Genomic DNA, 27,003 nt, shown 5'->3' with positions numbered 1-27,003 from the left:
CCTGCCGATCATTCTAAGTCACGCTCTGAGTAGCCCTGCCGACTGCCCCACTACTGGCCACCGAATGCCCAGTCTTTCTAGGGTTCAGTTCTAATTCTGGTCCCTTAGCCATGCCCCTTCCCAGCCCCTGTGGAGCCCTGTCCTTGAATCCCCAAACGGTTCAAAGGAAGACTTCCCTCTAGCCATCCGCCTCGCATTCTTCAGACCCTGATGTCTCTCTATCTCTTTGTCTCTGCTCCAGCTGGAGAACCGGGAGACAGACTAGGCTGCGAGGCCGGGAGGCGGGGCGCCAAGGTGACTCGTTAGTTCTTTCATTCACTCCCTATAACCTGTCTCAGGCTCCTCCCTGGGGCAGGGAGGGGCGGGAAGTGACCAGGATGTGCGTAATGGGGCGCGGTGGGGGTGGGTGAGGTCCCCGGCGCCCACGATGAAGGGCCCGGCTGACCGCCGCCACCGCGGTGCCTAATTAGAGACCCTGGCCGGGCACCGGAGTTCTGGCTGTGTGCCGGGGACCCCCTCCTCCCAGCCCCGAGGCATAGCGAAGCCTGAGAGCGCGGAGAGACTCCTAGCTCAGGGAATGAGCTCAGGAAAAGAATCACTGGAGAGAGAAAAGTGGGAGCAGGGGAGGGAAGGCTTGAAAATCTATTTCTCGGGACTTAGGGGTCATCGCAGCTGGGCCTGTAAGGATGGGGAGCGAACAGGGAAGAGGGCCTCGGAACCTGGCCGGTAACTTTAGCCCCCTCCCCATAAACCTCAGATAACCCTGGCTGTGCAAACTTATGAGAGCGGGGACGTGGGACGGGGGCATAAGATCGAGCTCTCTGATGGGGTGAGGGAGCACCAGCTGGGGCTGCGATGGGGTTGGGGACCGTTCTTGCAGCATTCATCCGGGGGGAAGAGACCCTCAGAACATCACCAGTGGGGAGGGGGCCAAGAGGTGGCTTTAACCCATCCCCCAAATAAACATCCAAGATAAATCCACACGAAGCATCAATACAAGTACTGTAGCGCACACTCCTTGCAGTCAGGTCGCCACTTCCAAGTTCCCACTCCACCACTACAGAGCCCTCAAGCCCTAGAATGTCCTGTGAGAGATCATGTGGAACCCTGGGGGCTCTGGGGGCCGTGTTTTCTGAGGCCCAGCTGCCGCCCAGGCAGGAGTGCAAGGAAGCTTTCGCGCACGGCGTTCCTGGGCTGCGCGCCCCTCACCTCTAGGCAGGGGGCGCCTTGGCCCGGGAGAGACAACAGGCCCAGGGGCGGACCCCGCTGGGCGCGCTCCTCCTACGCCGGTGTCAGGTTTACGGAACCGAGAGCTCCCCTGCCGGACGCGCGGTGGCCAGACGGCCACAAGGATTCCATTCGCCTGACCCGGCCCGGCTTGACCCTGCCCGGGCGCGCCATGTTCGCGCGTGGGTCCCGGAGGCGCCGCTCCGGGCGCGCGGTGAGCGAGACTCAGGGCAGCGGTGGGGGTCGGGGTAAACTGAGGCCCGGGAGAGGGAGCAGGGGATAGGGATAGCGAGGAGGCGCTCCCAGAGGATCTGGGAATCCCCATCCTCAGGGTTCCCAAACCGGAGGGCCTGGGGCTGCTGGAAGCATGTGGATGAAGGAACGTGGAGATCTGGTGGCCCTTGCTCCCTAATCACCTTTCCGCACACCTTTATCAGCACCCCGGGGACCTGGTGCACTCCCCTCTCGGGTGAATTATGGGAGGGGATTCTGAGAGCCAAAAGATTGGGTCCTGGAGTCCTAGATTGAGCAGGGGCCTCCTGAGCTTATGAGAAAAGGGACCTCCCCCTGTACCTTGGCGGAAGGTGAACTGAAGAGTGAGGCCCTACACTCCTGGGGTGCCCTAATACTGAGAGTCGAGTGGTTGGGATTTGTGAGGAGAGGGCTTCCAGGCTTCCACTTGAGCCAGGAAGCTTTTGCCTTCCTAGATGGGAGGGTCTCCCTCTTCCTTTGGAGGGGCTGTCTGGGTGGGGTCTGCGTTTGGTGGTCCAGAAGAGTGAATAGCCCTAGGATATGAGGGGTAAGGGCCAAGGCTTCTTGGGGTGTGGGTTTCTGAATGGCTCAAGGGCCTCCTGAGATCCTGGAGGAGGGTCTCAGTTCCTTGGGTATGAAAGGGTGAAGCCAGGGTTTGGGGGATGGGCTCTTGAGCTTCTGAAAAGAGGAGCAGGGCTCACGTGGAGATCCCAAGTAAGGATAGGGTCTCGGATTCCTACCCTGTGGAACTGGAGTGCTGCTGGCTTCCTGAGTGGAGAAGGGGCCGAGATGAGGCCTGAGAGGGGACACCCAGATTAGGGGCTCTGCTCTGGTGGGGAGAGTACTCTGAGTTCAGGGGGAGGTGTTTTGAGGCCTGGAGGAGTCAGAGGCTGGTGGGAGGTGTCGAGGCTGGGTGAGGGTAGTCCGATGCTGGCCCGGGGAGGGCAATTCCCTGAAAGGGGCGGCATATAGGGAGGTGGCCTCAGCTCCCCCGCCTCTACCTCGGTTGTGTCCCCCTCCCCCGCGCTCTGGGCTCTGTCCCAGCCTGCCCGGCGTTGCCCTGGTGGGACAGGCCCCGGCGTGTGGTTGTCGGCCTCGGAGTGGAGAGGCGGGCGTTGACGTCTCTCTCCCTCCCCGCCCGCGCGCACCTCGCCGGGTCCCGCGTCTGCCCCCGCCCACTACAGCCTCAAGAGGCAGAGGACCCAGACCGCGGCCAGCCCTGCAACTCCTGCAGGGAGCAGTGCCCCGGCTTCCTGCTGCATGGCTGGAGGTAGGTGACCATCCCAGGACCTTGTCTTCGTCAGGGTCCTGCCCTTATGGGAACCCGCCCTTAGGGACCCCCCCCCACCGAGACTTAGGGCACGCCCCTAGGCTTGAGCCAGGTCTTAGAGAAAACTCAGGTCCAGAGCCCCTCCCCTGACTCATTCCCAATTGTCCAGTTCCCAGGAGAGCTCCGCCTACTACACAGCCCCGCCCCCAGAAGTTTTGAGTCCCATCTCTAGGGAGATCCTCCGTCCCGGGCTCTAAGCACCGCCCACTGACCTCCAGCCCCCTTCTGGGGCTCAGAACTCCTCTCCCAGACCCAGGTCCTATCCTCCTAGTGGAGCCCTGTACCCAAAACGTCCCATAAAATACCACAGACAGAGCCCTACTCACTCAGGCTCAGAGCCCCACCCACTCACAAGTTCAGAGCCTCAGCACAAGCTAGAGCCCGCCCCTAGGGAAAGTTCCCCCACCACGTCCAAAGTCATGAGGGGAAACCCTTAGATGTATAACTCCAATCTCAGACTCAGAGCCCCACCCCTACTCAGGCCCGTTGCCGGGAGAGTGTGACCCAAGTCCCAGTGCTGAAAGTCAGGGGATGGACTTGAGACCTCCCACAGCCCCACCACCCCTTCACATCCTCGGCCCAGGCCCCGCAGCCCCACTCCCAGCTCACAGCCCTGCCCCCAGCTGGCCGCTCTGCCCCTCACAGCCCCCGCCAACTCCCCACAGTAGTCTGGCTCACAGCCCCACCTCCGCTCAGCACCGCCCCCAGGCCCCTGTCTGGCTCGGAGTCTTTTGCTGGTGATAATCTGAATGTCTCTGGCCCTCAGTTGGACTTCCTTGGGCTGCCAAGGGGTCCAAGTGGGCCAACCCTTAGGAACTGACCCCCCATCCCGGTCCCCTCAGAAAGATCTGCCAGCACTGCAAATGCCCACGGGAGGAGCACGCCGTGCACGCAGTGCCTGTGGACCTGGAACGCATCATGTGTCGGCTAATCTCAGACTTCCAGCGCCACTCCATCTCTGACGACGACTCTGGCTGTGCCTCGGAGGAGTATGCCTGGGTGCCCCCTGGTCTCAAGCCCGAGCAGGTGACCAAACGCCACCACCCACTCTTGCTCACCACTGGGCACACACACATGCACACTCAAGTGGGAACCTATTTCCAGGGAAACTCTAGCGTGCGTGGTCAGACTGTGCATGTCCTTCTGACCCCTCTGTGGTCTAGCAGGGAACCCTGATTGATCGCTGAGCCAGTTCCTCAGGACCTGTTCACCCCTCTCCTGTCCTCCCCTTACCTCAGGTCTTATCCCAGCACTTCATTCACTTCATTTCCATTGATTGATTCATTCAGCAAACAGTCACTGAGCACTTACTGCATGTCAGACAATGTTCTAGGCACTGAGAACACAGCAATGAACAAAACACAAAAAAATACATCTGCCCACATGGAGGTTGTATTCCCAAAGGGAGCAAGAGCCAATAAGCAAACCTGTAAATATATGTCAGATGGTGTAAGGGCTATGGAACAAATAGAGCAGGGAAGTGGAAGAGAGGGGAGAGGGGGAGAGAGAGAGAGAGAGAGAGAGGGAGAGAGAGAGGTTAGAATTGTAAATAGGGTGCCCAGGTCAACCTCTGTGAGAGTATGATGTTTGAGGGTCTTGAAGGAGGTAAGGATATGAGCCATGCAGATATCTGAGGTTAGAGCGATCCAGGCAAGGGAAACAGCTAATGCAAAGGCCTTGAGGCAGGAGTGTGCTTGGCATGTATGAGAAACAGCGAGGAGACCAGTGTATCTGGAGCACAGTGAGCAATGGGGCGAGTGGTTGGAGGTGAGGTCAGAGATGGCGGAGGCCATGGACAGAACTCTGACTTCCACTCTGAATGAGGGAGAGGACACAAGAGGCTTGTGAGCAGAGAAGGGATGTGATTTGTCTTAGGACTTAACACAGTCCCTCTGGCTGCTGAGTGTAGAATGGACTGTAAGAGTGAGGGTGGAAGCAGGGGATCAGTGAAGGGGAGGCTACTGCAATGGTCCAAGTGACTGATGATGGCGCTGGCAGTGGAAGTAGTGAGCGGTGGTCAGATTCTAGTTAAATTCTGAAAGTAGAGCTGAGAGGATTTGCTTGTGGGTGTGACAGAGGAGTCAAAGATGACCCCAAGGATGGATGGATTGACTGATATGGGGCAGGCCAAGGCAGGAGCAAGTTTGAGGGCTAAGAGCAGAAGTTTGGTTTTGGCTATCTGGAGTTTGAGATGCCTGTTGGACATCTGAGTGGTCACGTTGTCTGGAACTCAAGTGAGAGGTCACAGGGCTGGAGGTATGCATTTGTGAGGCATTAGCCATGAGATGGTATTTATAGCCATGAGGGTGGATTCGATTCCCAAGGGACTGAAGGTAGACAGAGGCAAGAGGACCAAGGACTGAGCCTGAGGACCCTCCCACATTTAGGGGTTGGCCAGTTGAGGAGGAACCAAAACAGGGACAGAGAAGGAGCAGCCAGTAAGGTAGGAGGAAACAAACCCAGGGCTGTGTGGTGTTCTGGAAGCTAAGGGAACAGTGTTTCCAGGAAGAGGGAGTGATCAGCTGTGTCCAGTGCTACTGATGGGTCAAGTTGGATGAAGACTGAGACCTGAACAATGAGTTCAGCGATGTGGATATCATCAATGACTATGACAGGAATAGCTTTGGAGGAGAGGCCGGGACAGAGGGGGTGGGGAAGCCTGACTGGAGTGGGGTCTAGAGAGAATGGGAGGAGAGGAAGTGGAGACAGCAAATGCACACAACTCCTTCAAGGAATTTTGCTATAAAGGGGAAAGAAAAGTGGAGCAGCAGATGGAGGGAAAAGTGGGGTCAAGACATGAGGGAACTCTCAGTAGGCTTGGGAAGTGGCAGAAATGATCTGGCCTGTAGGGAGGAGGGGGTCAATAGAAGTTCCCTCCCGATGACTTTAATTTTCTCAGAAAAGTAGGGACCCACCATCCCACTGCATCACCCCTAGTCTCAATTGTTTTCTCCCATCCCCCATGTCCTCCCAGGTATACCAATTTTTCAGCTGCCTTCCAGAGGACAAGGTCCCCTACGTCAACAGTCCCGGGGAGAAGTACAGGATCAAGCAGCTGCTGCACCAGCTGCCCCCACATGACAGTGAGGTGAGGAGACAGAAGACAGGAAGGGCATGCCAGGTAGGGGACACAGCCTGGACAAATGCTGGGCAGCTGGAAAGAAGTGGGCAGGGTCAGAGGAGGAAAGGTGAGCTGATCTGAGGTGACAGGTCTGGACAGGCAGGGGCAATCAGGGGACATTCCTTGGCAAAACCACAGCTGTGCCTTGGGAGAAGAGGTAAGGGGTGGGTATTTCAGGCAGGAAGCACCATCTATATAAAGGCCTAGAAGTAAATTTTTTTGAGCACGGATGAAATTTGGAAGAAGGCTGGGGGCAGGCATCAGGGGAGGAGCCTGGAAGATCCCCACTACTCCAGGCACAGTACTGCACAGCACTGGAAGAGGAAGAGAAGAAAGAGCTCAGAGCCTTCAGCCAGCAGCGGAAGCGGGAGAATCTGGGGCGTGGCACCGTGCGCATCTTCCCCGTGACCATCACTGGGGCCATCTGTGAGGAGGTGAGCCATGGAGGGCCTCAGTGAGTAATGGTGCCTTTGCTCCAAGCCCTGGGGTACAGGGCCCATCTGCCAGGCCCTGGAAAGAGTTTTCTCCCCTCCATGCAGTGTACATGGGGCGTGGGCTATCTCTTTGGTCCTCTTATGATTGAGACTTGTCTTTAAGAACCAACCCACAGTGGCAGGGCCTGTCTCTAGAGCTGGGTGATGGGTGGGATTTGTCTCTAAGGCCCCCCTGGTGTGTGGAGCCTAACCTTAGATCTTACCGTTAGGTGAGGTCTGTTGCTAAGATCCCCCAACTGGGCCTGGCCTGTCTCTATGGTTTCCCCAACCCCCTAAAGGGGAGACTTGCCTTTAAGGCCACCCACGAGGAATAGGGCCTGTCTCTGTGGTTTCCCCCAGGAGCAGCGCCCTTTTCTAAGGCTCCTGCTCCCACCTCCACCCCTGGCCATGTAGGCAGGGCCTATCTCAAAGTTACCCCCTGGATGGGGCCGGTCACAAAGGCCACGGGGAAGGCCCACATGTGACACGCCTTGGCTGACCCCCATCCATCCTGCCATCTTGGTGATGGTGACGGCGTCCACCTGTCATTTGGCAGTGCGGGAAGCAGATTGGAGGTGGGGACATCGCCGTGTTTGCCAGCCGTGCAGGCCTGGGTGCCTGCTGGCACCCACAGTGCTTTGTGTGCTCCACGTGCCGGGAGCTGCTGGTGGACCTCATCTACTTCTACCATGCTGGCAAGGTCTACTGTGGTCGCCACCATGCTGAACGCCTGCGCCCGCGCTGCCAAGCCTGTGATGAGGTTCGTGTCTCTCTGCCCAGGGGTGTGAACGGAGGGTGGGCAGGGGCAGGCCCTTCTGATGGCCATGGATGGCCTTTGCCCCCCAGATCATCTTCTCCCCTGAGTGCACAGAGGCCGAGGGCCGGCACTGGCACATGGGTCACTTCTGCTGCTTTGAGTGTGAAGCGTCACTGGGAGGGCAGCGCTATGTCATGCGTCAGAGCCGCCCCCACTGCTGCGCCTGCTACGAGGCCCGCCACGCGGAGTATTGTGATGGCTGTGGGGAGCACATTGGTGGGTGAACATGGGACTGGATGGGGGATGGATGGACAGCTGGGTCACAGCCCCACCCCCAGGATTCTTCCTGGGGGCATCTTCCAGGCCCCATCTTCCGTTATACCCCATACTTTAAGTCTAGCTCCAGCACTGTAGCCCTGTACCCTTCCCTGCAATTCCATTACCAATGTCCCCCATCATGCCATACTTTCTAAACCCCACCTACACTAGGCACCACTACACATCTAGGTCCACCTCCAGAGTGCCCTCTAATTCCTAGCCCTGCCACCCACCAGAGCTACCCTCCTACCCTCTCAGCCTGGCCCCTACTCCAAGCTATGCCCTATTCTCTAAGACTCTCCTCCATCAGCCTAGGTAAACCCTACCTTCTAAGCCAGACCCTACTCTCTAAGACCCACTCCCTTCCCACCAAGGCCATGCCCTACCTTCTAGGTCCTGCCGCCACCACCCAGGCCTCTTCTTCAGGTCCACCTTCACTCTCCTTCCACCTGAAGCCACCTCTTAATGTCTAAGCCTGACCCACATCTTGGAGTCCAATGTCTACCCCCACCCTGGGAAAGAAAGGGAGGCAGAGGAGACATTTATCAGCCAGTTTCCAGGAGAGAAGGATGAGGAAGGGCCCCATTCTGGAGAGGTGGGGGGAGAGGGCATCTCCGGGTACCCTGCCTCAGATTCCCTGCCTCTTACCAAGAAGGGCCCCTATTCAGGAGGGTTGGGAATATGCCTGGGGGCTCTGCCTCAGTTTTCCCCCTCGTGTCCATCCCCGCAGGCCTGGACCAGGGCCAGATGGCTTATGAGGGCCAGCACTGGCACGCCTCAGACCACTGCTTCTGCTGCAGTCGCTGTGGGCGAGCCCTCCTGGGCCGCCCCTTCCTGCCACGCCGTGGCCTAATCTTCTGCTCCCGAGCCTGCAGCCTGGGGTCCGAGCCCACGGCTCCGGGGCCCGGCCGCCGCAGCTGGAGCGCAGGCACGGTCTCCACACCTCTCACAGCCTCTACAGCCTCTTTCTCTGCTGTGGAGGGGGTGTCTGAGACCTCCACCAAAGGCACCAGCACCGAGCCAGCGCCTGGTGAGCCAACCTTCCAGCCACGCCCAGCCACTCCAGTGCCCCCCCGCCTCAACCCTGTCCCCTCCCCTTGATTTGCCCAGGCCCTTCACCTGTGGCATCCCTGGCCCCGCCCCCATCACAGCCCTGGCTCCGTCCCCAAACCATTCCAGGCCTAGTCTCCATCCCCAACTACACCCCAACGTGAACCCTGGTTCCACCCCACTTCTGTACAGGGCCCTTCCCCTACCTCAACTTGTCCCAGCTTGAGCCCGAGTTCCTCCTTTCCTCCAAACCCTCTACCCGTCACCCTCCGCCCCCAGGCCCCGCCCCCATTCTATCCCAGACCCTGTCTGCTCCAGCCTATGCCACGCCCCTTTCACCAGAAGCCACGCCCCCACCCCGGCCACACCCCATACACCAATCCATCTGGTCCTATTCCTCCTGCTTTCAACCTCCTTCCCTCCACCCAGAACCTGCCCCAGGCCTCACATTTCCCAGACTCCCCACCTCGCTGCCCCGCCCCATGCCTGCCTCCACTTACCCAGTCCTGATAGGGGAGAGAGAAGGCCCTTTCCAAAGGCCTCCCCAGGGCTGGGGTAGGGGTGGGGTGAGAGATACAGGGAGTCGCTCCATCTCTCTTTCCAGCTGCAGGCCCCGAGGAGCCTGCCCGCTTTCTGAGAGGGGCCCCTCACCGCCACTCCATGCCTGAGCTGGGGCTCCGCAGTGTCCCTGAACCACCCTCAGGGCCTCCTGGCCAGCCGGACCCGCGCCCAGAAGATGGTGCCTTTGGTCGCCAGAGCACCCCACGCGTCAGCTTCCGCGACCCTTTGGTGTCTGAGGGAGGCCCGCGGCGGTCCCTGAGTGTGCCCCCAGCCCAGCGCCGCAGGCCACGCAGCCCCCCGCCCAGGGGCCCCACACATCGCCGCCACCACCACCATCACCGCTGCCACTCCGGCAGACGTCGCCACCATCAATGTGACTTGGGATCAGGGTCGGACTCGGGATCTTGCTCCAGCTCGCCCTCCAGTCCCAGTTCCGAATCCTCAGAGGACGACGGCTTCTTCCTAGGGGAACGCATCCCACTGCCCCCGCACCTGTGCAGGCCAATGCCTGCTCAGGACACTGCAACTGAGACCCCCAATTCCCCATCTCCACAGCTCCCCAGGAACTCTCGCCCAGGGATGCCTCGCCAGGCCAGAGACAAGAACTGCATCGTGGCTTGAAGGAGTGACAGTTCTGGAGGGCTGCATTCTCAAGTCAGTGTAGATGATGACCCACCCCCCCCAACTTAAGTCATAAATCCCCTGCCTTCCTCCCTCCTTTGTCTGTTTGTATTACTGAAGTAATTTAATATTTGTTTTAAAACAGGCCTGGCTTCTTTACCTCCTTGCTCCAGCTGCTCCAGCTCCCCCCCAGTTTTCCCCCTCCTGATGCTTGAGATTTATCTACATTTGATCAAAGGATTAATTTATTCACTATCATATATTCTAATAATCTGCTTATTATTTATTTATTCCTCCACAGAACCACTCTCCTCCCACACACACATGCACACTGAGAAGGTTATTAGGAGTGGGTTACAACCTGGGGCCTGGAGTCTGAAATCTGAGGCACCCTCTTCCGTCATTTTGTGGCTTAGGTGGGGGCATTGTCCAGGCAGAACTGGTGTCTCCGTTTGGATACTGCAGAAGGAAGGGGAACCTAGGCACACCCATAAAGGTGGCCATACCCAGAGGAGTTGATTAGCAGCCTGGAAGACAAATTCTCGCGATAAAGGCACTTTTACCTCAGTAGGGGGCTGGGAGTTGACTGGGAGTGTTGTAGTAGGGGCGGGGAGGAGTTATTTCGATGGAGGTGTTATTTGCAGGTTGCTGATAGAAATGAAGGGAGTTCACCTACACCGGGCCATCTGCAGGGTCTGCAAGAGGAAAAGAGAGAACGCATTGGCTGGATCCACATGTCCATTTTGCAGATAAGAATATTGAAGCTTATGGTACTTATTGGCACCAAAGCCTTAAGTATCAATAAGAGACAGAGTTGGCATTCATGCCCCTTGGGAGACCCATTTTCTTCTCACCCCCTTAGCAACACCCCCCCCCCCGCCCCGCAACACACCCACACACTTACCAGTAGGGGCTGCTGTATGTCTTTGCTGCCGCAAGGGGAAGGTAATGTAGGCATCATAGCCAAAGAGGCATGCAGCGATTAGGCCCAGCACCTGGGGATGGGGATGGGAGTGAGGTGGGAGTGAATTAGGCTGGTCAGCCTACTCGGCCTCCTACCTCCTTGTATCCACCACCTCCAGTGACTACCCCATGCAGGGACGGTAGCTAAAGCCCCAGGTTGGCAAGCCAGAGAGCCCCAGGGAAAGGCCAGAGACTGGACTCTATCCCACCCTCCCTCTTCCTAGTACCTTTCAACACAGTGCAGCCACACAGTGGCCCCACATATAGGGGACGCCATTCATACTGTACATTGAGACAAAGCTCTAGCAGATGGTGTAGTCTAGTGTATCGACAAAGGGGCCACCTCTCTGTGCTTCCCACAAAAGTCCCTGTGTCGGACAAGGGATGGCCCTTTACAGCAAATGATTTGGGGAGGAAAACCAGGGCCTGGGTCAGACTTTCCTGCAGACCCTGAGGACAGGTGTGACCTACTGTGGGTCACACACTTTCTGGCAGAAGCAGAGGCAGAAATGACCCCAGGATCCTCAAACCCCTCTCTCTGTGCTTTGGAGCTGATTCCACAGCCTTTACCCCTGCAACGATTTTGGAGTGGTTTCCTCTCTCAACAAGCACAACAATGGAGGTGATCAGGTAGAGGATGACCGCTACGAGGGTTCGGAAGAAATCCTGTGAGGTGTAGGGAGAAGAGGGAAGTCAGTGTCCAGAATTCCCCCCACAATCCCAACTTCCCGAGCCCCTCCCTAGCCTTGCCATTGTGGCCCCTTTCTCACACTCCAAGGCCAGTTGATGATCTGTATCTTGGTGTGCAGGTCACACATGTAGACGACAAAGAAGATAGCAGCAAAGATCATCTCTATCACCGACAAGAAGGAGTATCCTGATGTCGAGGCACCGAAGCAGATCAGAATCACCAGGCACAATATCTGGAAGGATATGTGAAAGGGGGCCTCAATCAACTCCCAGGGCTGAGGGGACTGGTTTAAATTGGGGGTCTCAATCTCAGATGCCTACCAGGACTGGGAAAATGACAAATAATAATAGCTAAACACTTATTGTGTGCACACTGTGTTGCAAATGTTGTTCTAAGAGCTGTGCAAGTATTAATTCACTCAATCGTCACATCAACCTAATGAGCCGGGTACTATCATTAGTATCTTTATAGATGAGAAAAGTGAGGCACAGAGACATGAAGTGACTTATCCAGGATCACCCAGCTAGTAAGGAGTAGATTTAGGTGCCTCAGTTTCCCCTCTTTTCCCTTCTAGGATGGCCTGCCGGGAGTGGTGCCTCCAGGTGTTTTTTGTGAGCACTCGCGGCGCCAGCTTCAGGGCTTTGACGGGGCGGGACGTGCGGTTCTCCCAGCAACCTCTTTGGGAAACGGTGAGAGCGATACCAGAGGGGCAGGGCTCCATTAAAGGCGCCGCACCCCTTTTACAAGTGACTCAAAGGAGGCGCCCACTTTGAGAGGGACGGGAAACCGAGGCTCCCAAATAGCTGAGGACCTCCCACCCCACCACAGAGAGGCGAGGAAGAACTGGGGGAGGGCTGGTCACCCTACCACGCGGGACTAGCGCGCGGGGGCCCCACCCCAACAGGTCCCGCCCCTGGGCGCTCTGCCAACCCTCCCGCCAGTGCCCAGGCCGCGCCACGCCCTGCCACGGGATGCCCCCCAACACCCAGCCCCTGGGGACCCCTTCGATGAGTCCACCGATAAGCCTGCGGGGTCTCTCTCTATGGGGCCCCCATATGTCCTATGGGTCTCTTGCCTGACCCCGTGGGCCAGCAGCTCCCGACCACCTTCTCCAAACCTCACTGACTCGCCCTGCGTGCGCCCCTGGTTTCGGGCCTGCGCCACCAACCCACGCACCCCTCGCCCCACTGCCAAGAGGCCCGGGCCACGCGCCTGCCTCCCCCGGAGCTGCCCCGCTCCGCGCAGTCCAGCTACCCCACCCCGCCTTTGCCCACCCGCCAGTCCCGGGACGCTCACAATCTCAGCAAACAGGAGAATTCCCTTTCGGGTGCGTGAGAAGTTGGTGCAGGCGGCCCAGCAGCCGGGGGCCGAGAGGCGCTCGGAATCCGCCATGGCGTGGACCGGAGTCCCGAGAGGCGCGGAGGATCTGCTCGCTTGCTCGTGGGTTCGAGGACGGTGCACACCCAGCCGTCTTGCCCGCCGTCTGGCCGGGAAGGGGGCCCCGGGGCGAAGGAGGGAGTGAATCACCGCGCGGAGCAGAAGCGGGCGGGGCCGGAGCGGGCCGGGCCAGGTGGCCGCCGCCCCGGAAGCCCCCTTGCCCCTCCCGCCAAGGATTCTCCCCGCCCGGCGCACAGCCCCCAGGGCGTCCCATCTACGGGGGCGCCAGCCTCTGAGGCTTGGCAGTTCTGCGAACCATGTGTTGCACTGGAGAGACCCTTCATGCTTTTAGAATACCAATGCGCCTAGGGCTGCCTCAACTCAGAACCGTGGGGATTTGGCTTTGGAAGGGAATGCCTCAGTTTCCTTAGCTGTAAAAACGGCCGAGGCCAGGGTTAAACTCAGGTATGTTTCCAGAATTCGGAATATTTTGGATTTTAGAAAGTTTTCTCAATACATATAAGGTATATTATTTAACACTCTCAGCAGGGTCTGAGACTGCCCCGTTAAAAAACCAAACAAACAAACAAAAACACGTTAATATTTCCTCAAGGAATGGTGTGGACATTCACAGTAAGTGGGATAGGCCAGGACCAAAAATTTTTCCTGGTCAAGTCAAGTCAAGTTTTGTAACCAAATGGTGCCCAACTTGTGGGAAAACTGTTGGTGTCCAAAGCTGTTTGGATTTCGGAATTGTGGATAAAAGACCGTGGACCACAGAATAAACCTCTTAGCAGTGATGGAATGAGACCTCGCCAGTGCACAGGCTGAGAGAGAACAAAGCCTGTTGAGCATCAAGCTGCTCGGTAAATGAAGGGTGGACGTTATTAATAGTGTCAGAGCTCAGGGTCTGTTTCTCTGTTCTGCAATTCTAGGGAGGTCCTGGCCCCAAGTGTTGGGCTTCCATTTCCTGGTTCTAAGTAGAGGGGCTGTCAGCCCAGTCTTAGATGAAGAATGGGGAAGGAGCACAGCTTTATTTATTGCCATGAGCTTGGCAAGATGAGGGGAAGGCTTCTGGGTGCCAGACCGGGTGAAAAGGCTGATGACATTTGAAGAGTGTGTTATCCTGAGCGAGTAATTTCTCCTGACTCAGCCTCAATTTCTGTGTCTGAGACATGCACCTGGTCACGGAATCAGGATCTCCCCCAAGATGTGCTGAGGGGCACACTCTCTCCAGAGTGAGTGTTGGTTTCATTCTCATCTCATCTGAGGAGAGGAGAGCCATGGCTGGAAGGCCAGGATGGTTCAACCCAAGGGCCTGCCTGCTTCTCCCCCACCCCCGAACCCGGGGTCCCACAAAACTAAGTAAGGGGCTCCCCTCTTTCAGCCCAGGTTGCTGAAAGAGGGATTGGATAGTGGAAGGCATGAAGCATACCTTTCCCAAGGCTGAGTGTTTGCTTTCCAACTCTGTGAGGCCATGCCAGAGTTTCTAGAACAGAACAAACTCTGCTCTGTATCAGGGCCTTTGAACTTGCTGTTCTCACTGCTGTCAATGCCCTTCCCCCAGTTCTACAAACATCTAGCTTCTGGTCACTCAGGTCCCAGATCAAATATTATGTCTTCAAAGAGGCCAGCAGCCCACCATCATTACCTCCCCCACCATTATCTTTTGCTATCTTCCTAACTCTCACTTCTCTCTGAAATTATCTTTTATTTATTCATCTTCTTGTGTCTTTTCTGACATCTGTCTACCCGCCCCCACTACCTCAGCTACACAAGGATAGAAATCTTTATATTTCATTCCTCCAGCATCTCACCAGTGCCTATCACAGTGCAAGGTAAACAGTTGGGGCTCAATTAATACTTCTCAAATGCAGGTGAGATTAAGAGGACAGGCTTGGAAATCGGGGAAGATTAAATATTGCCTCAATCCCCAACTTCCTCAAGCTATTTATACTCACTGGGCCTCATTTCTCTCCTCTGTGAAATGGTCACATCGGGATTGTTGAGTCGATATGTAACTAGATGGAAATAGATAGTTCCAGTAAAGCCGGTAGCCAGGATAAGACCAAGTAAATGGTGGCTGCGGGTACTATCGATATTATTAGTCTCCTGGGTGTGACTGTTTTTATAGGACTGGGGCTCTGGAGCCCTTTCCTGACTTCCCTAGAGCCACACTTCTACCAGGCTCTGAGTTAGGGTCAGCTAGAAGCCCCAGTGCACTCCCCCACAATGCCTACAGCGCTAATCATTCAAGGGTTCACCTCTTCACCTCTTTATACCCCAACTCCCAGCCTAGCTTTACAGTCCCTCTCTCCTCCCCAGCGCCACCTTGGACACTCACACTCGGGCCCTTTAATTTCCCTCCCTCACCTCTCCAGCCCCTCTCCGTAGGGGGTAGAGTTGCCCATTCCCTCCAGACCACAGCTTCCTTCGTTGGGGGGGATGGGACGCAGTGTTCAGGATGTGGTGACAGCGGAGGTGACTGGACATTTCTGGCCTCGGTCAGCGCCCGCACTGGGGCTACACCGGAGTCGTCCGGCTGGCCATATAAGCCCTGGCTTTGGGGCTCTGTTCCTAGGACGGAGGAAACTCGGGCCTCTCCCAGGACCGGGAACGCCCAGCGTGTAGCGTGTGCACACAAGCCCGTCTGCAGTTCGTCACCATCTATGGAAGAGGGGGGCGCAGCCCAACGGTTCTAAAAGCCTTTTTTAGCCCAGCCCGCTGACTCACACCTTCCTGGCTCCGCCCCGAAGGGGGCTTCGGGGCCCCAGCCAGCGCCCTGAGGGTGGCAGTCTACAGCCAGCCAAAGCTGGCAGACCAGGCTGGAAGTGAGAGACCGCAGGTTCTCGGCGAAGGAAGCCGCCCCGGTTCTAGCCTTGCTATCCAGCCCAGCTGAGGGTCTGGACGATTCCTGGCCGGGGTTGTGGGTACACTGGTGCACACCCCGCCACAATAGGCCCACCTCTGCATTCCCCACGCCACGCGCAATAATTAACTGAGCCCTGCACACGTCCAAAAAAGTGAAATGAATAAATGGGGAGAGAAGCAGGAATTGGCGAAGGGGAACGGCGTGGGGCTATGCCGGCAGAAGCGAAGACCTTTCTAGAGGCATGAAAGAAACAGCAGGAAGTAAGCTTGTCAAGGGTTGCTAGAAGAGGCCCTCCTCGCAACCAGGTCGACCCACCCGCTGCTTTACGAGTTGGACTCGGGAGCCCCACCCGGCCTAGAGCACCTGGCAAGTCAAGACTGGATCGAACCATTTTATTACCTCCCCTGCCCGAAGCAAGAAGCGCAGGGCTGGCCGGTCCGGGAGGGCCGTACCACTGACGCCTCGAGGGGAGCGCGGGCTGGTCGACTGCGAAGCAGGAGGGGGGAGAAGACCAAGGAAGCTCTCCCCATGATGCTAGTGAGCGGCGGGCGGAGCACGCCAGATCCAGGTTGGGCAGTACCAGGTGACCCGTCTGCTACACGCTCAGTGCCTCCGCCTTCCGGCTGCCATCTCCAGGGCTAGCTGCGCGGCCCCTGGGACCCCTAGGGCTCGCGAGAGCCGTTCCTCGCTCGGCACCAGCCAGGGTCCAGGGGAATCCGGGGTGTGGTCGTTGGGGTCCTCCGTGCTGCCCTCAGGAGGAGGAACCGCGGGGTCGTCCGCCACTCCTGGGCTAGACTCCGGGCTGCCCCGGGTTTGGGGCGTCGTACGGGGTCGAGGGTGCTGAAGTGGGGAAGCGCTGGAGCTGCGAGACCTCGTCACCGCTGGTCCCCCAGGATCTGCGCTGCGATCTGGGGATGGCAAGACTGCAGATTAGATTGGGCGATAGGGTGCGGAACGGAGATGGGGCCCCTTGGCTGAGGGTGGCCGGCAGACTCGAAGGGCTGTGGGAGACAGAGACCCCAGTACTTAGAGGAACCTCCCTCAAGGAATGGACACGCCCTTCAGGAACCGGAGCCACTCCTCAAGACCCGACACCTCCTTTCCCGAGTCCCCTCCTTTCCTGGATGCAGAACACTCCCCTCAGAAATCAATTCCCACAACTCCCAAAGGAAGTCAAACCCCTCCCATCTAGGATCCCAGACTCTCCTTGCTCATCCTACCTTCCTCAACTCCCAACCCTTTCCCTAATGGATTCCTCATCTTTTGGGACCAGACCCCCTACCCTCTGGATACCCATCCCATCCCCTCTCCACTGAGACCCACTCTGCTTTCCCATCTGGGGACCACGACCCTTCCTTCTGAACAACCACTTTTACCCCAAACCCCTCTTTTCTCTTCCCTCCCAGTACCTCAAAAGCCTCCCCTCTGAAATCCACCCTTATTCCTATCCTGGGACCCCGGTCTTCCCATCCCCACTTTTGAAAATATCATGACCCTCACAAACACCAAGCCCTGATCCTCCCCATTGAGACCACCAAACCCTTCTCACCCAGGTCCCCAGCCTCTCCACTCTGCGACCCTCATCGTCTCACAGATCCCTGACCCCAATCCTCTGAGAAACCCACCATCTTCTTTCCAGGGCCCTCCCACCCCCTCAGGCTTGCCGGGGTGGGTCTCAGGAGGCCTGCTTAGCACAAGGTAGAGCCGGGGACCGCCTGCGCGAATCCGATCCATGACCTCGGCATGGGTGAGGCCCTGAGTTGACTCTCCATTGATGTGGAGCACGAGGTCGCCGGCCTGCAAGAGTGCAAGGCAAGGGGTGTTGTAGAAAGGTCAAAATGGAGAGCACATCGACAACAGGATAGGACAGGGCTGGCACCGTCGAATGGAGGGTGCCTTATGCTTCACCTGCAAGCGACCGCAGCGCTGTGCCGGCCCGTCCTTCAGCAGCCCGCGCACTGCCAGCGGAGCGTCCCCGCCTGCATCTCGGCCTCCACTTAATGTGAAGCCAAAGCCCACGGAACTGCGAACGAGTTCCACACAGAACTGACCAGAGGCCTGGGGCGGCTTCGAAGCACGACGTGCCTTACCCTGGGTCACTTGGAGCGGCGCAGTACGTGTACCCAAGGTCTCTGACCGACGATGCTGGAGTAAGGACACAAGTATACATACACTGCCAGTCTCGAGGCAGGTGGCCTCGAAGGAGGACAAGGTGGTACCTGGGGCCGGTGTTCCACGAAAGTGGCATTAGGAAGGCGACTGTCTGTGACCTCTATGTCCGCAGAATCCAGCACGCTAATGGCTGGGGGATGAAAAAGGCAGTCGGAAGGTTACTATAAAGAAACTATCTAGGACCAGCCTACTGAGTTAATATTTCTAGCCTCATCTCATTTCCTTGCCTCTAGGATGCAGAGACAGACTTGCTCATCCATTTAACTAGGCTCCGCCCACACGAATAACTATCCTGATCCCGGCTTCTTAGCTAATAACCCTGGGACCAGCTATTTGAATAATCCTAAAGACCTTCCTACCTCCCTCTAATAACACGCAGATCCCGCCCCTCATATTAAACCGTTAGGCTCACCCTGCAGGGTGCTACTCCAGGATTCCGCTGCTGAAGATTCCAGGCCCCGTCCTCCAATCAGCCTATAAACTTCAACCTATTCCTGACCTTTCGAGCCGCTACCGCAGTACGCTTATAGACTCCACCTCCTTGACTAACATTCCAGGCCCGCCCCTTAGCCAAATGCCCGCCCCCAACCCTCTCCAGGCCCCGCCTCCTCAGAAATGCCACTCGAAACCCTGCTGACAAAAGTAAAGATCAAGCTCCGCACCCACAACTAACCTTGCAACGTTCACCTACTGCAGTAACCCTCTCTGTGTCACCTCCTAGAGGAATAATCTAGGCTAACCCCAGCACCCTCGAATCACCGCCAAAGCCCGTCCTCCCAGCTCACACCCATTGGCCCCACCCAGGGGAGTAGCTAACAATCCTGGGCCCGCCCCCCCAGAACCCCGCTCCACTCCGACCACGCCCCCGGGAGGCCACGCCCCCATCACGCACCCTCCTTGGGGCGCAGGCGCAATGTGGCGCCGGCCCGGCGTACCAGCGCCGCCACGTCGGCCGCAGCTCGGGCCGCCAGGGGGCGCGCGTCCAGCCGCGCCAGGAGCTGCCGGGCACTGGGGCCCGCGGGCGGGGGAAGGCCACGGCCTGCGCGAGTGAAAAGAACAGATCAGGGCCCACCCTGAGTCTCAGCGACCCCCTACGCCACCCCCCCCACGACCGAAGACCTAGAATGCCCCTCAGGATCCCGGAGACCCGAGACCACTCCCTCGATAGTTCTGAAAGTCACCGACTGCCCCTCTCATCTCCCGTGACCCCCGACCATCGCGGGTATGCCCGTGGACCCCCGCCTGCCCCCACGACATCCCTGGACAGCTATTTAACCCCAATATTCCTGGACACCTCCGAACACCCTGTGAATAACTCTGGAGGTCTCTCACTACCCCCCTATAACTCCAGATTCCAGACTCTTCCCCCGAACATCGAGAAGGATCCCGATTCCCCCAGATGTCCCAACAGAACACGGTCTGCCCCCTGTGGCCCAGGCACCCCCGATTCCCCTCCAGTTATCCTAGGCAACCCTGTCGGCCCACATATCCCCAGAGCCCCCAGCCTAACCCCCCACAATTCACCAAAGACCCCGAGTGTCCAGTTGTCCCCAGTGACCCCGGGCAGACCCCTCCGGCACACCTCCCCGGAGACTGCGGAGAGACCCCCGGGTCTGGTGCGCCGCCCCGCAGCGCGGGTGCGGGTAGGGCGCCTCGAGCCCAGCCCGGGTCGCTGGGCCCCTGCCCTCCACCGCCGCCGCCCGCAGCCGCTAGGGCGCCAGGGTTGCTTTGTTTACCACCTGTCAGAAGGAAAAGGTGAGGAGCAGACAGGCGGGGCGAGGGCTGGCAGGGACGCGCCCACTACCCTCCCACCCCGCGCCCCGTACCTCGTCTGCTCCCCTTAGGGTCCGTGGCGCCCCCCGCGCGCGGCTCCATGACCCGTACTTGGCCTGGTGGACGCACTGCCGCCAGCGACGCGTTTGGAGCGCCCGGGAGCGCTCACCTGGCGGCCCGCCCGGGCTTGGACGCGGCTGAGGCCGGCCGGCCGGTCCCGTGCTCGGCGCCCCAACCAGCGCGGTGACCTACCTGGCGGCCGCCAAGGAGGCCTGGCCCTGGGAGCCAGCGCGAGCTCTTGGCCTCGCTCTGCCTCAGGCGCTGCCTCTCTTTCCCAGCATCATGGGAAAACTCTTTCCGCCCAGGGGATGTTGTTATTCCACGTGTGAGAGGGGGAAGTCGAGGCCCAGAGAAGTTAAGGGCCCCACCCGAGCTCTGACGACTCAAAACGGGGTGCAGAACCGGAACCCAAGTTTACCAGGGTATTCTGCAGCCTCCACCAGAGCTTTGCACATCGTAGGCACTCAGTAAATTTGCAGTGAATGTTTCCCTACTGGGGGACTGGAAGAGTACGGTGGGCTGGGGAGGGGGGTGCCCTTGGAGCCTTTGGGAGCTCCGGGAGGCTTCAGGGGCCTGAGCATATAGGGTTGGGGGATTCAAAAAGTAGGGAAGGGCAGGTCTCCTGGAGAGTGGAGAGGCAGTAGGAGCCTGGACTTGAGGAGCCTTTGAAGGCACATGGTGGGGGAGGGGACACTAGCCAATGAGAGGGGAGAAATGAGGCCCTTCCTAGGTTTGAAAAGGGGTGGGGCTTTGTCTGGAGACAAAGCCCCCAAGGGTGGAGCACTTGGGCAGAGTGCTACTGAAGTGGAAGGAGGAATGGGGAGCTGTGAGAGAAGGCCTGTGGCCACCACTTTGTGGAGGAAGAAACAGGCAAAAGATTTGAACACAAACTTTACCAAAGAACATATGCAGATGGCAAATAAGCGTGTAAACAATGCTTAATACTATTAGTCTTTTGGGTAATGCAAGTTAAAATCATGATGAAATACCACTACACACATATTAGAATGGCTAAAGTTAATAAAAAATCTGACCATACCAACTGTTTGTGAAGATGTGGAGAAAATGGAACTCTCATATACTGTTTACTTTTTTTTTTTGTCATGCCGTGGGACTTGTGGGATCTTATTTCCCCAACCAGTGATTGAACCCAGGCCCCAGACAGTGAAAGCACCGAGTCCTAACCAATGGACCCCTGGGGAATTCCCTCATATACTGTTGATGGAAATGTAAAATGGTATATAGCATCTTTAGGAAACAGTTTGGCAGTATTTTTTTTTTGGCTGGGCCTCGCAGCATGCGGGATCTTAGTTCCCAAACCAGGGATGAAACCCACATCCCCAACATTGGAAGCACTGAGTCTTAACCGCTGGACCGCCAGGGAAGTCCAGCAGTATCTTTGAAAAGTTAAACTTACATGTATGATCCAGCCATTCCACTCCTAGTTATTTACCTAAAAGAAATGAAAGCATATGTCTACACAAATATTTGTAAATGAATGTTCATAGAAGCTTTATTTGTTGTCTTAGTCATCTCAGGCTGCCATAACAAAATACCATGTGACTTAACAGAAATTTATCTCTCACGGTTCTGGAGGCTGGAAAGTCAAAGACCAAGGTGCTAGCCAATTTGGTTCCTGGTAAGGCTCTCTTCCCAGCTTGCAAATGGCCACCTTCACTCTGTATCCTCACATGGAAGAGAGAGAGAGAGAGAGAGAGAGAGAGAGAGATCTTCCTCTTCTTATCAGGCCACATCCTATCAGATTAGGACCCCACTCTATGACACCATTTTTTAAAATTTTGGCCATGTCCTGTGGCTTGTGGGATCTCAGTTCCTTGACCAGAGGTTGAACTTGGGCCACAGCAGTGAAAGCACCAAATCGTAACCACTAGACCACCAGGGAACTCCCGTCTTACGACATCATTTAACCTTATTTTCCTCCTAAAGATTCTATCTCCAGATACAATCACATTGGGGGTTAGAGATTTAATATATGAATTTTGGGGAGACACGAGTCCATAGCATATGTTAATAGCCCAAAACTGAAAACAACCCAAATGTCCATCAACAGGTGAATGGATCAGCAAACTGGAATATTCATGCAATGGAATACTACACTGCAGTAAAAATGGATGTAAAATTTGGATGGATCTCAAAATAATTATGTTAAGTGAAAGAAGCAAGACCTATCTCCCCACGCAAAGAGTACATTCTGTATGATTCTGTTTATATAAAAATCTAGTAAAATGCAAACTAATGTATAGTGAAAGAAAGTAGATTGGTGACGGGGGGAGGGGGCAGCAGGCAGGAGAGAGGAATCACACAGGGGCAGGAGAAAACTTTTGGCAGTGAGGATTGTGTTCTCTATCTTGATTGTAGTGATAGTCTCACAGTTGTAAACAGTTTGAAACCATGCCCCATAGGGTTAATGTTTCTGTTCAAGTGCCTAACAGAAATTCTTGAGCTTGTCTTACAGAACAGCAGGTAAGGGAACAGCTTGTTAAAAACCCCTCTGCTTGTAACCTGCCTTCACTGACCAAACTCGCCTTAATTATTTTTGACTCCTTTACCACCCCCTATAGATAACACCTCTGACATATGGGTTGCTATAGTAATGGGGCTTACCATTGTTTTCCAGGAACTTGGAGTCAGCTCTTGTCCAATTCGAGCCAGTTAAGACTGGTTGGGACCACCGACCCCAAAACTGGGCCTGCACAGGTGTTTGATGAATGACCTTTTGACATCAGAGGGCTGAAAACTCCACCCTCAGATCATGCTAAGCACCTCCATTTTTGAACATGCATTCCATGAAGAAGCATGTAACTCATATACACCTGTGCAGAACATCGATTGCCTCACCTTTTCCCTGCCTCCAAACACTTTACCCTGGGCCTAAGACCACCCTGATTCTTTATCCCATAAGTATCTCAAGCCCTGTGCCTTTGGGGAGGTGGTGAATAAACCCTTTCTCTGCTGCAGACCTTGCTGTCTCAGCGTTTGGCTTGCTGAGTGTTGAGCAAATGAACCTCGTTCAGTAACAAGTTCAAAACCTATCAAATTTTATGGCAATTAAACCTCAATCCCTTTAAAAGGGATCTATTTCTTAAAAAGAAGAAATATTTGATTAAATTAATAAGAACTGGTGGGGTTGTGAGAGGGACTGACTTAAATCCATGAATGAGGTGACGCTAAAAGGGGCAAAAGGCTTATTTTCATGAATGGATGAGGCTAAGAATGCATTGGTTTAAACCCACAATGGAGCAGGACTAAGAGGGGGTTTGGCCTGTCCAGCTTGATTGTAATCAATATTGATTGCAGCATCCGGAGCTGCTACCACAGGTTGGCTGGGCACAATGCAGGTGGTTTGGAAGGTTTATTCCTAATCCTTTGGCAATTTTACCATGCACACTTCATTACCACCACTTCCCAGAGGGGTACACTGAGGGTCCAGACAAAGCAGTAGCTAGGGTTCCACCTTCTGTAGCTAGGGTTTGCCTTTTTTTTTTTTAATCTTTTTTTTTAAATTTATTTATTTATTTATGGCTCTGTTGGGTCTTCGTTTCTGTGCGAGGGCTTTCTCCAGTTGCGGCGAGAGGGGGCCACTCTTCATCGCGGTGCGCGGGCCTCTCAGTATCGCGGCCTCTCCTGTTGCAGAGCACAGGCTCCAGATGTGCAGGCTCAGTAGTTGTGGCTCACGGGCCCAGTTGCTCCGCGGCATGTGGGATCTTCCCAGACCAGGGCTCGAACCCGTGTCCCCTGCATTGGCAGGCAGATTCTTAACCACTGTGCCACCAGGGAAGCCCCAGGGTTTGCCTTTTGTCTGGGCCCCCCAACCCTGCCAGCTGCCTTGGTGACCTGAGCATGGCTCCCTCAACCCCAATCCTATCCCCAGATTTGTGGCCCTGCTGGTATCAGCTCTCAGCAAACTCTCACCCAGGGTCCCGTCCCTACCATTCATCCCTGAAGCCATCCTTGGACACCCCATTCCTTTGCAAACTCCCCTAAGACTGAGCATCTCCCAGTCTCAAACAATCCCCCATCTCCAAACCCTCGAGCCCCCATCCAGTTGGCAAGCTCCTTGCCCCATTTCTGAAACATCCAGGCTGCCGGATACTTGGAAAGCTCCCCTCACCATCCACCATCCTGAACTTTCCACAGTGCTCCTCTGCAAGGCCCTCCCATCAAGCAATCCATAGAACCTCAGGCATCCATTCCTCAACCTTTAAGCACCCCTCTACCACAATCACTGGTTCCCCAAGCCCCAAACCCCAGATTGGAAGCTGCCATCTCCATCTTCAGTGCTTGAAGTCTCAGTAAGAACAGGGCCAGACGAGGGTAAGTTATTTACACTCTCTGGGCCTCTTTCTCCCAATTTATAAAACTGGGGTAATAATTGTGCCTTGTGTTGCCTTATTTCTCATTCCACAAGCCATACGTAAGAAGTTTACACGGCATTATACAAAGAAAGCATCTTGGCTTCTCCGAAGAGAAGGTGGGCAGATGCAGCCATCTTATGCTGGGGACTGCTGGGGACCCCTGGGAGCACACACATCAGCTGGACTCCCAAGGGTGGCCAAGAGGGACAGAGCAGATCCCAGTTCAGGCAGGCAGATGCCCAGAGAGGCCAGTGATCCTGGTGACCAGCACTGCCCTGCAGGATTGGGGAGGTCCCTGGGGGAGGGAAAGGGGACTGGGCCCTGGAGGAGAGAGTGGCAAGGCTTCCCAGTGGAGGAGAGGATATGGATGCCTAGGGCTCAGCCTTGGTTTTTCTCCTCAACCCAGTTCTCTTGGGAAGACTCAGGAAAAGAAATCAGCTTGGACTCATCCCCACAGACAGAAGCACTTTGGTTTACAATTCTGCAGGGACAATCATCCATCGTCTGCATATAAACATGCGTTCTTTCTTTTCAGAAATGGAAGAACGCAGGGTTGAAGACTTTGAATTGGGCCTTGATAACACACAGTCACCTTCCAGGTGGACAAAAGGCTGGGAAAGGCCTCCTAGAAAGAGGGAACAGCATAGGCAAAAGCAGGGAGATGGGAATAACAGTGGGCATATTTAGGGAGCTGTGAAAGCCCCATTCGGTCACAACAAGAACAGGGCAGAGCAGTGAAGGAGGTCCAGTGTGTCCCCCCACAGACAAGGTCAGGTCAGAGATGGGAGGAGCATGGGACTAGAGGAGGAAGGAAAGCAGGGACCATTCAGCCCTTTCAACTACAACAAAACCAGGACCCTGAAAGGTGGATGAGAGAGGTTGCACAGCCTGCCAGAATGGACATCAGGACACAGTGTGTTCACAACCCATAATGAAACAGTCATGGACCAGATGACTGTTGGGGGTAAGCTGCCTGAGACCCCCACTGTTGTTGGCTGACTGTGCGACCCTGGGCCCCTCCCATCCTCAGTTTCTTCTTCCACAAAGTGGTGGCCACAGGCCTTCTCTCACAGCTCCCCATTCCTCCTTCCACTTCAGTAGCACTCTGCCCAAGTGCTCCACCCTTGGGGGCTTTGTCTCCAGACAAAGCCCCACCCCTTTTCAAACCTAGGAAGGGCCTCATTTCTCCCCTCTCATTGGCTAGTGTCCCCTCCCCCACCATGTGCCTTCAAAGGCTCCTCAAGTCCAGGCTCCTACTGCCTCTCCACTCTCCAGGAGACCTGCCCTTCCCTACTTTTTGAATCCCCCAACCCTATATGCTCAGGCCCCTGAAGCCTCCCGGAGCTCCCAAAGGCTCCAAGGGCACCCCCCTCCCCAGCCCACCGTACTCTTCCAGTCCCCCAGTAGGGAAACATTCACTGCAAATTTACTGAGTGCCTACGATGTGCAAAGCTCTGGTGGAGGCTGCAGAATACCCTGGTAAACTTGGGTTCCGGTTCTGCACCCCGTTTTGAGTCGTCAGAGCTCGGGTGGGGCCCTTAACTTCTCTGGGCCTCGACTTCCCCCTCTCACACGTGGAATAACAACATCCCCTGGGCGGAAAGAGTTTTCCCATGATGCTGGGAAAGAGAGGCAGCGCCTGAGGCAGAGCGAGGCCAAGAGCTCGCGCTGGCTCCCAGGGCCAGGCCTCCTTGGCGGCCGCCAGGTAGGTCACCGCGCTGGTTGGGGCGCCGAGCACGGGACCGGCCGGCCGGCCTCAGCCGCGTCCAAGCCCGGGCGGGCCGCCAGGTGAGCGCTCCCGGGCGCTCCAAACGCGTCGCTGGCGGCAGTGCGTCCACCAGGCCAAGTACGGGTCATGGAGCCGCGCGCGGGGGGCGCCACGGACCCTAAGGGGAGCAGACGAGGTACGGGGCGCGGGGTGGGAGGGTAGTGGGCGCGTCCCTGCCAGCCCTCGCCCCGCCTGTCTGCTCCTCACCTTTTCCTTCTGACAGGTGGTAAACAAAGCAACCCTGGCGCCCTAGCGGCTGCGGGCGGCGGCGGTGGAGGGCAGGGGCCCAGCGACCCGGGCTGGGCTCGAGGCGCCCTACCCGCACCCGCGCTGCGGGGCGGCGCACCAGACCCGGGGGTCTCTCCGCAGTCTCCGGGGAGGTGTGCCGGAGGGGTCTGCCCGGGGTCACTGGGGACAACTGGACACTCGGGGTCTTTGGTGAATTGTGGGGGGTTAGGCTGGGGGCTCTGGGGATATGTGGGCCGACAGGGTTGCCTAGGATAACTGGAGGGGAATCGGGGGTGCCTGGGCCACAGGGGGCAGACCGTGTTCTGTTGGGACATCTGGGGGAATCGGGATCCTTCTCGATGTTCGGGGGAAGAGTCTGGAATCTGGAGTTATAGGGGGGTAGTGAGAGACCTCCAGAGTTATTCACAGGGTGTTCGGAGGTGTCCAGGAATATTGGGGTTAAATAGCTGTCCAGGGATGTCGTGGGGGCAGGCGGGGGTCCACGGGCATACCCGCGATGGTCGGGGGTCACGGGAGATGAGAGGGGCAGTCGGTGACTTTCAGAACTATCGAGGGAGTGGTCTCGGGTCTCCGGGATCCTGAGGGGCATTCTAGGTCTTCGGTCGTGGGGGGGGTGGCGTAGGGGGTCGCTGAGACTCAGGGTGGGCCCTGATCTGTTCTTTTCACTCGCGCAGGCCGTGGCCTTCCCCCGCCCGCGGGCCCCAGTGCCCGGCAGCTCCTGGCGCGGCTGGACGCGCGCCCCCTGGCGGCCCGAGCTGCGGCCGACGTGGCGGCGCTGGTACGCCGGGCCGGCGCCACATTGCGCCTGCGCCCCAAGGAGGGTGCGTGATGGGGGCGTGGCCTCCCGGGGGCGTGGTCGGAGTGGAGCGGGGTTCTGGGGGGGCGGGCCCAGGATTGTTAGCTACTCCCCTGGGTGGGGCCAATGGGTGTGAGCTGGGAGGACGGGCTTTGGCGGTGATTCGAGGGTGCTGGGGTTAGCCTAGATTATTCCT

At 56.8% G+C, this 27,003-nt stretch overlaps 3 protein-coding genes across 7 annotated transcripts; 1 reads left to right on the top strand and 2 right to left on the bottom strand.

Moving 5' to 3' along the window:
- The first annotated feature begins 1,307 nt into the window (after positions 1-1,307).
- Positions 1,308-9,969, top strand: PRICKLE3 (prickle planar cell polarity protein 3). 3 transcript variants are annotated; one of them, XM_057538767.1, is made up of 10 exons: positions 1,308-1,441; positions 2,664-2,749; positions 3,652-3,835; positions 5,784-5,897; positions 6,227-6,364; positions 6,960-7,163; positions 7,250-7,436; positions 8,209-8,508; positions 9,133-9,743; positions 9,856-9,969. In XM_057538767.1, exons 1-9 carry the CDS (start codon positions 1,400-1,402, stop codon positions 9,708-9,710), a joined length of 1,833 nt encoding a protein of 610 aa, XP_057394750.1. In that variant the 5' UTR covers positions 1,308-1,399; the 3' UTR covers positions 9,711-9,743; positions 9,856-9,969. The 3 variants fall into 3 exon arrangements, with proteins under 3 accessions (XP_057394750.1, XP_057394749.1, XP_057394751.1); XM_057538766.1 differs by lacking the exon at positions 9,856-9,969 and having other exon boundaries at positions 9,133-9,849; XM_057538768.1 differs by lacking the exons at positions 8,209-8,508; positions 9,856-9,969 and having other exon boundaries at positions 9,133-9,849.
- Positions 9,969-12,908, bottom strand: PLP2 (proteolipid protein 2). Its single transcript, XM_057538769.1, has 5 exons — positions 12,661-12,908; positions 11,444-11,596; positions 11,244-11,339; positions 10,615-10,705; positions 9,969-10,405 (listed from the first exon to the last, which is right to left on the bottom strand). Exons 1-5 carry the CDS (start codon positions 12,754-12,756, stop codon positions 10,383-10,385), a joined length of 459 nt encoding a protein of 152 aa, XP_057394752.1. The 5' UTR covers positions 12,757-12,908; the 3' UTR covers positions 9,969-10,382.
- Positions 12,909-15,991: 3,083 nt separating this feature from the next.
- Positions 15,992-19,723, bottom strand: MAGIX (MAGI family member, X-linked). Of its 3 annotated transcripts, none has more exons than XM_057537522.1 (6): positions 19,612-19,723; positions 18,678-18,824; positions 17,833-17,915; positions 17,522-17,758; positions 17,239-17,410; positions 15,992-16,521 (listed from the first exon to the last, which is right to left on the bottom strand). In XM_057537522.1, the coding sequence occupies exons 1-6, from the start codon at positions 19,658-19,660 to the stop codon at positions 16,217-16,219; spliced, it is 993 nt and encodes a 330-aa protein (XP_057393505.1). In that variant the 5' UTR covers positions 19,661-19,723; the 3' UTR covers positions 15,992-16,216. The 3 variants fall into 3 exon arrangements, with proteins under 3 accessions (XP_057393505.1, XP_057393506.1, XP_057393507.1); XM_057537523.1 differs by having other exon boundaries at positions 17,278-17,410; XM_057537524.1 differs by lacking the exon at positions 17,522-17,758.
- Between the last annotated feature and the right edge of the window lie 7,280 nt (positions 19,724-27,003).

This window comes from Balaenoptera acutorostrata, chromosome X (genome assembly GCF_949987535.1).
Source record: "Balaenoptera acutorostrata chromosome X, mBalAcu1.1, whole genome shotgun sequence".
In the NCBI taxonomy this organism is placed as follows: Eukaryota; Metazoa; Chordata; class Mammalia; order Artiodactyla; family Balaenopteridae; genus Balaenoptera; species Balaenoptera acutorostrata.
This window is presented reverse-complemented; position numbering and strand designations above follow the sequence as displayed.

Bases quoted from the DNA above. Each gene is read 5' to 3' on its own strand.
- PRICKLE3 (XM_057538767.1), top strand. From the start codon at position 1,400: ATGTTCGCGCGTGGGTCCCGGAGGCGCCGCTCCGGGCGCGCG. The intron at 1,442-2,663 runs GTGAGCGAGACT...CGCCCACTACAG, and splicing joins GGCGCCGCTCCGGGCGCGCG to CCTCAAGAGGCAGAGGACCC. The intron at 6,365-6,959 runs GTGAGCCATGGA...GTCATTTGGCAG, and splicing joins CTGGGGCCATCTGTGAGGAG to TGCGGGAAGCAGATTGGAGG.
- PLP2 (XM_057538769.1), bottom strand. From the start codon at position 12,756: ATGGCGGATTCCGAGCGCCTCTCGGCCCCCGGCTGCTGGGCCGCCTGC. The intron at 11,340-11,443 runs GTGAGAAAGGGG...TACACCTCACAG, and splicing joins TCATCAACTGGCCTTGGAGT to GATTTCTTCCGAACCCTCGT. The intron at 10,406-10,614 runs GTAAGTGTGTGG...TTCCTCTTGCAG, and splicing joins ACATACAGCAGCCCCTACTG to ACCCTGCAGATGGCCCGGTG.
- MAGIX (XM_057537522.1), bottom strand. From the start codon at position 19,660: ATGGAGCCGCGCGCGGGGGGCGCCACGGACCCTAAGGGGAGCAGACGA. The intron at 17,916-18,677 runs GTGCGTGATGGG...TTCATCCCCCAG, and splicing joins GCGCCTGCGCCCCAAGGAGG to CCATTAGCGTGCTGGATTCT. The intron at 17,411-17,521 runs GTGAAGCATAAG...GCACTCTTGCAG, and splicing joins AGCGCTGCGGTCGCTTGCAG to GCCGGCGACCTCGTGCTCCA.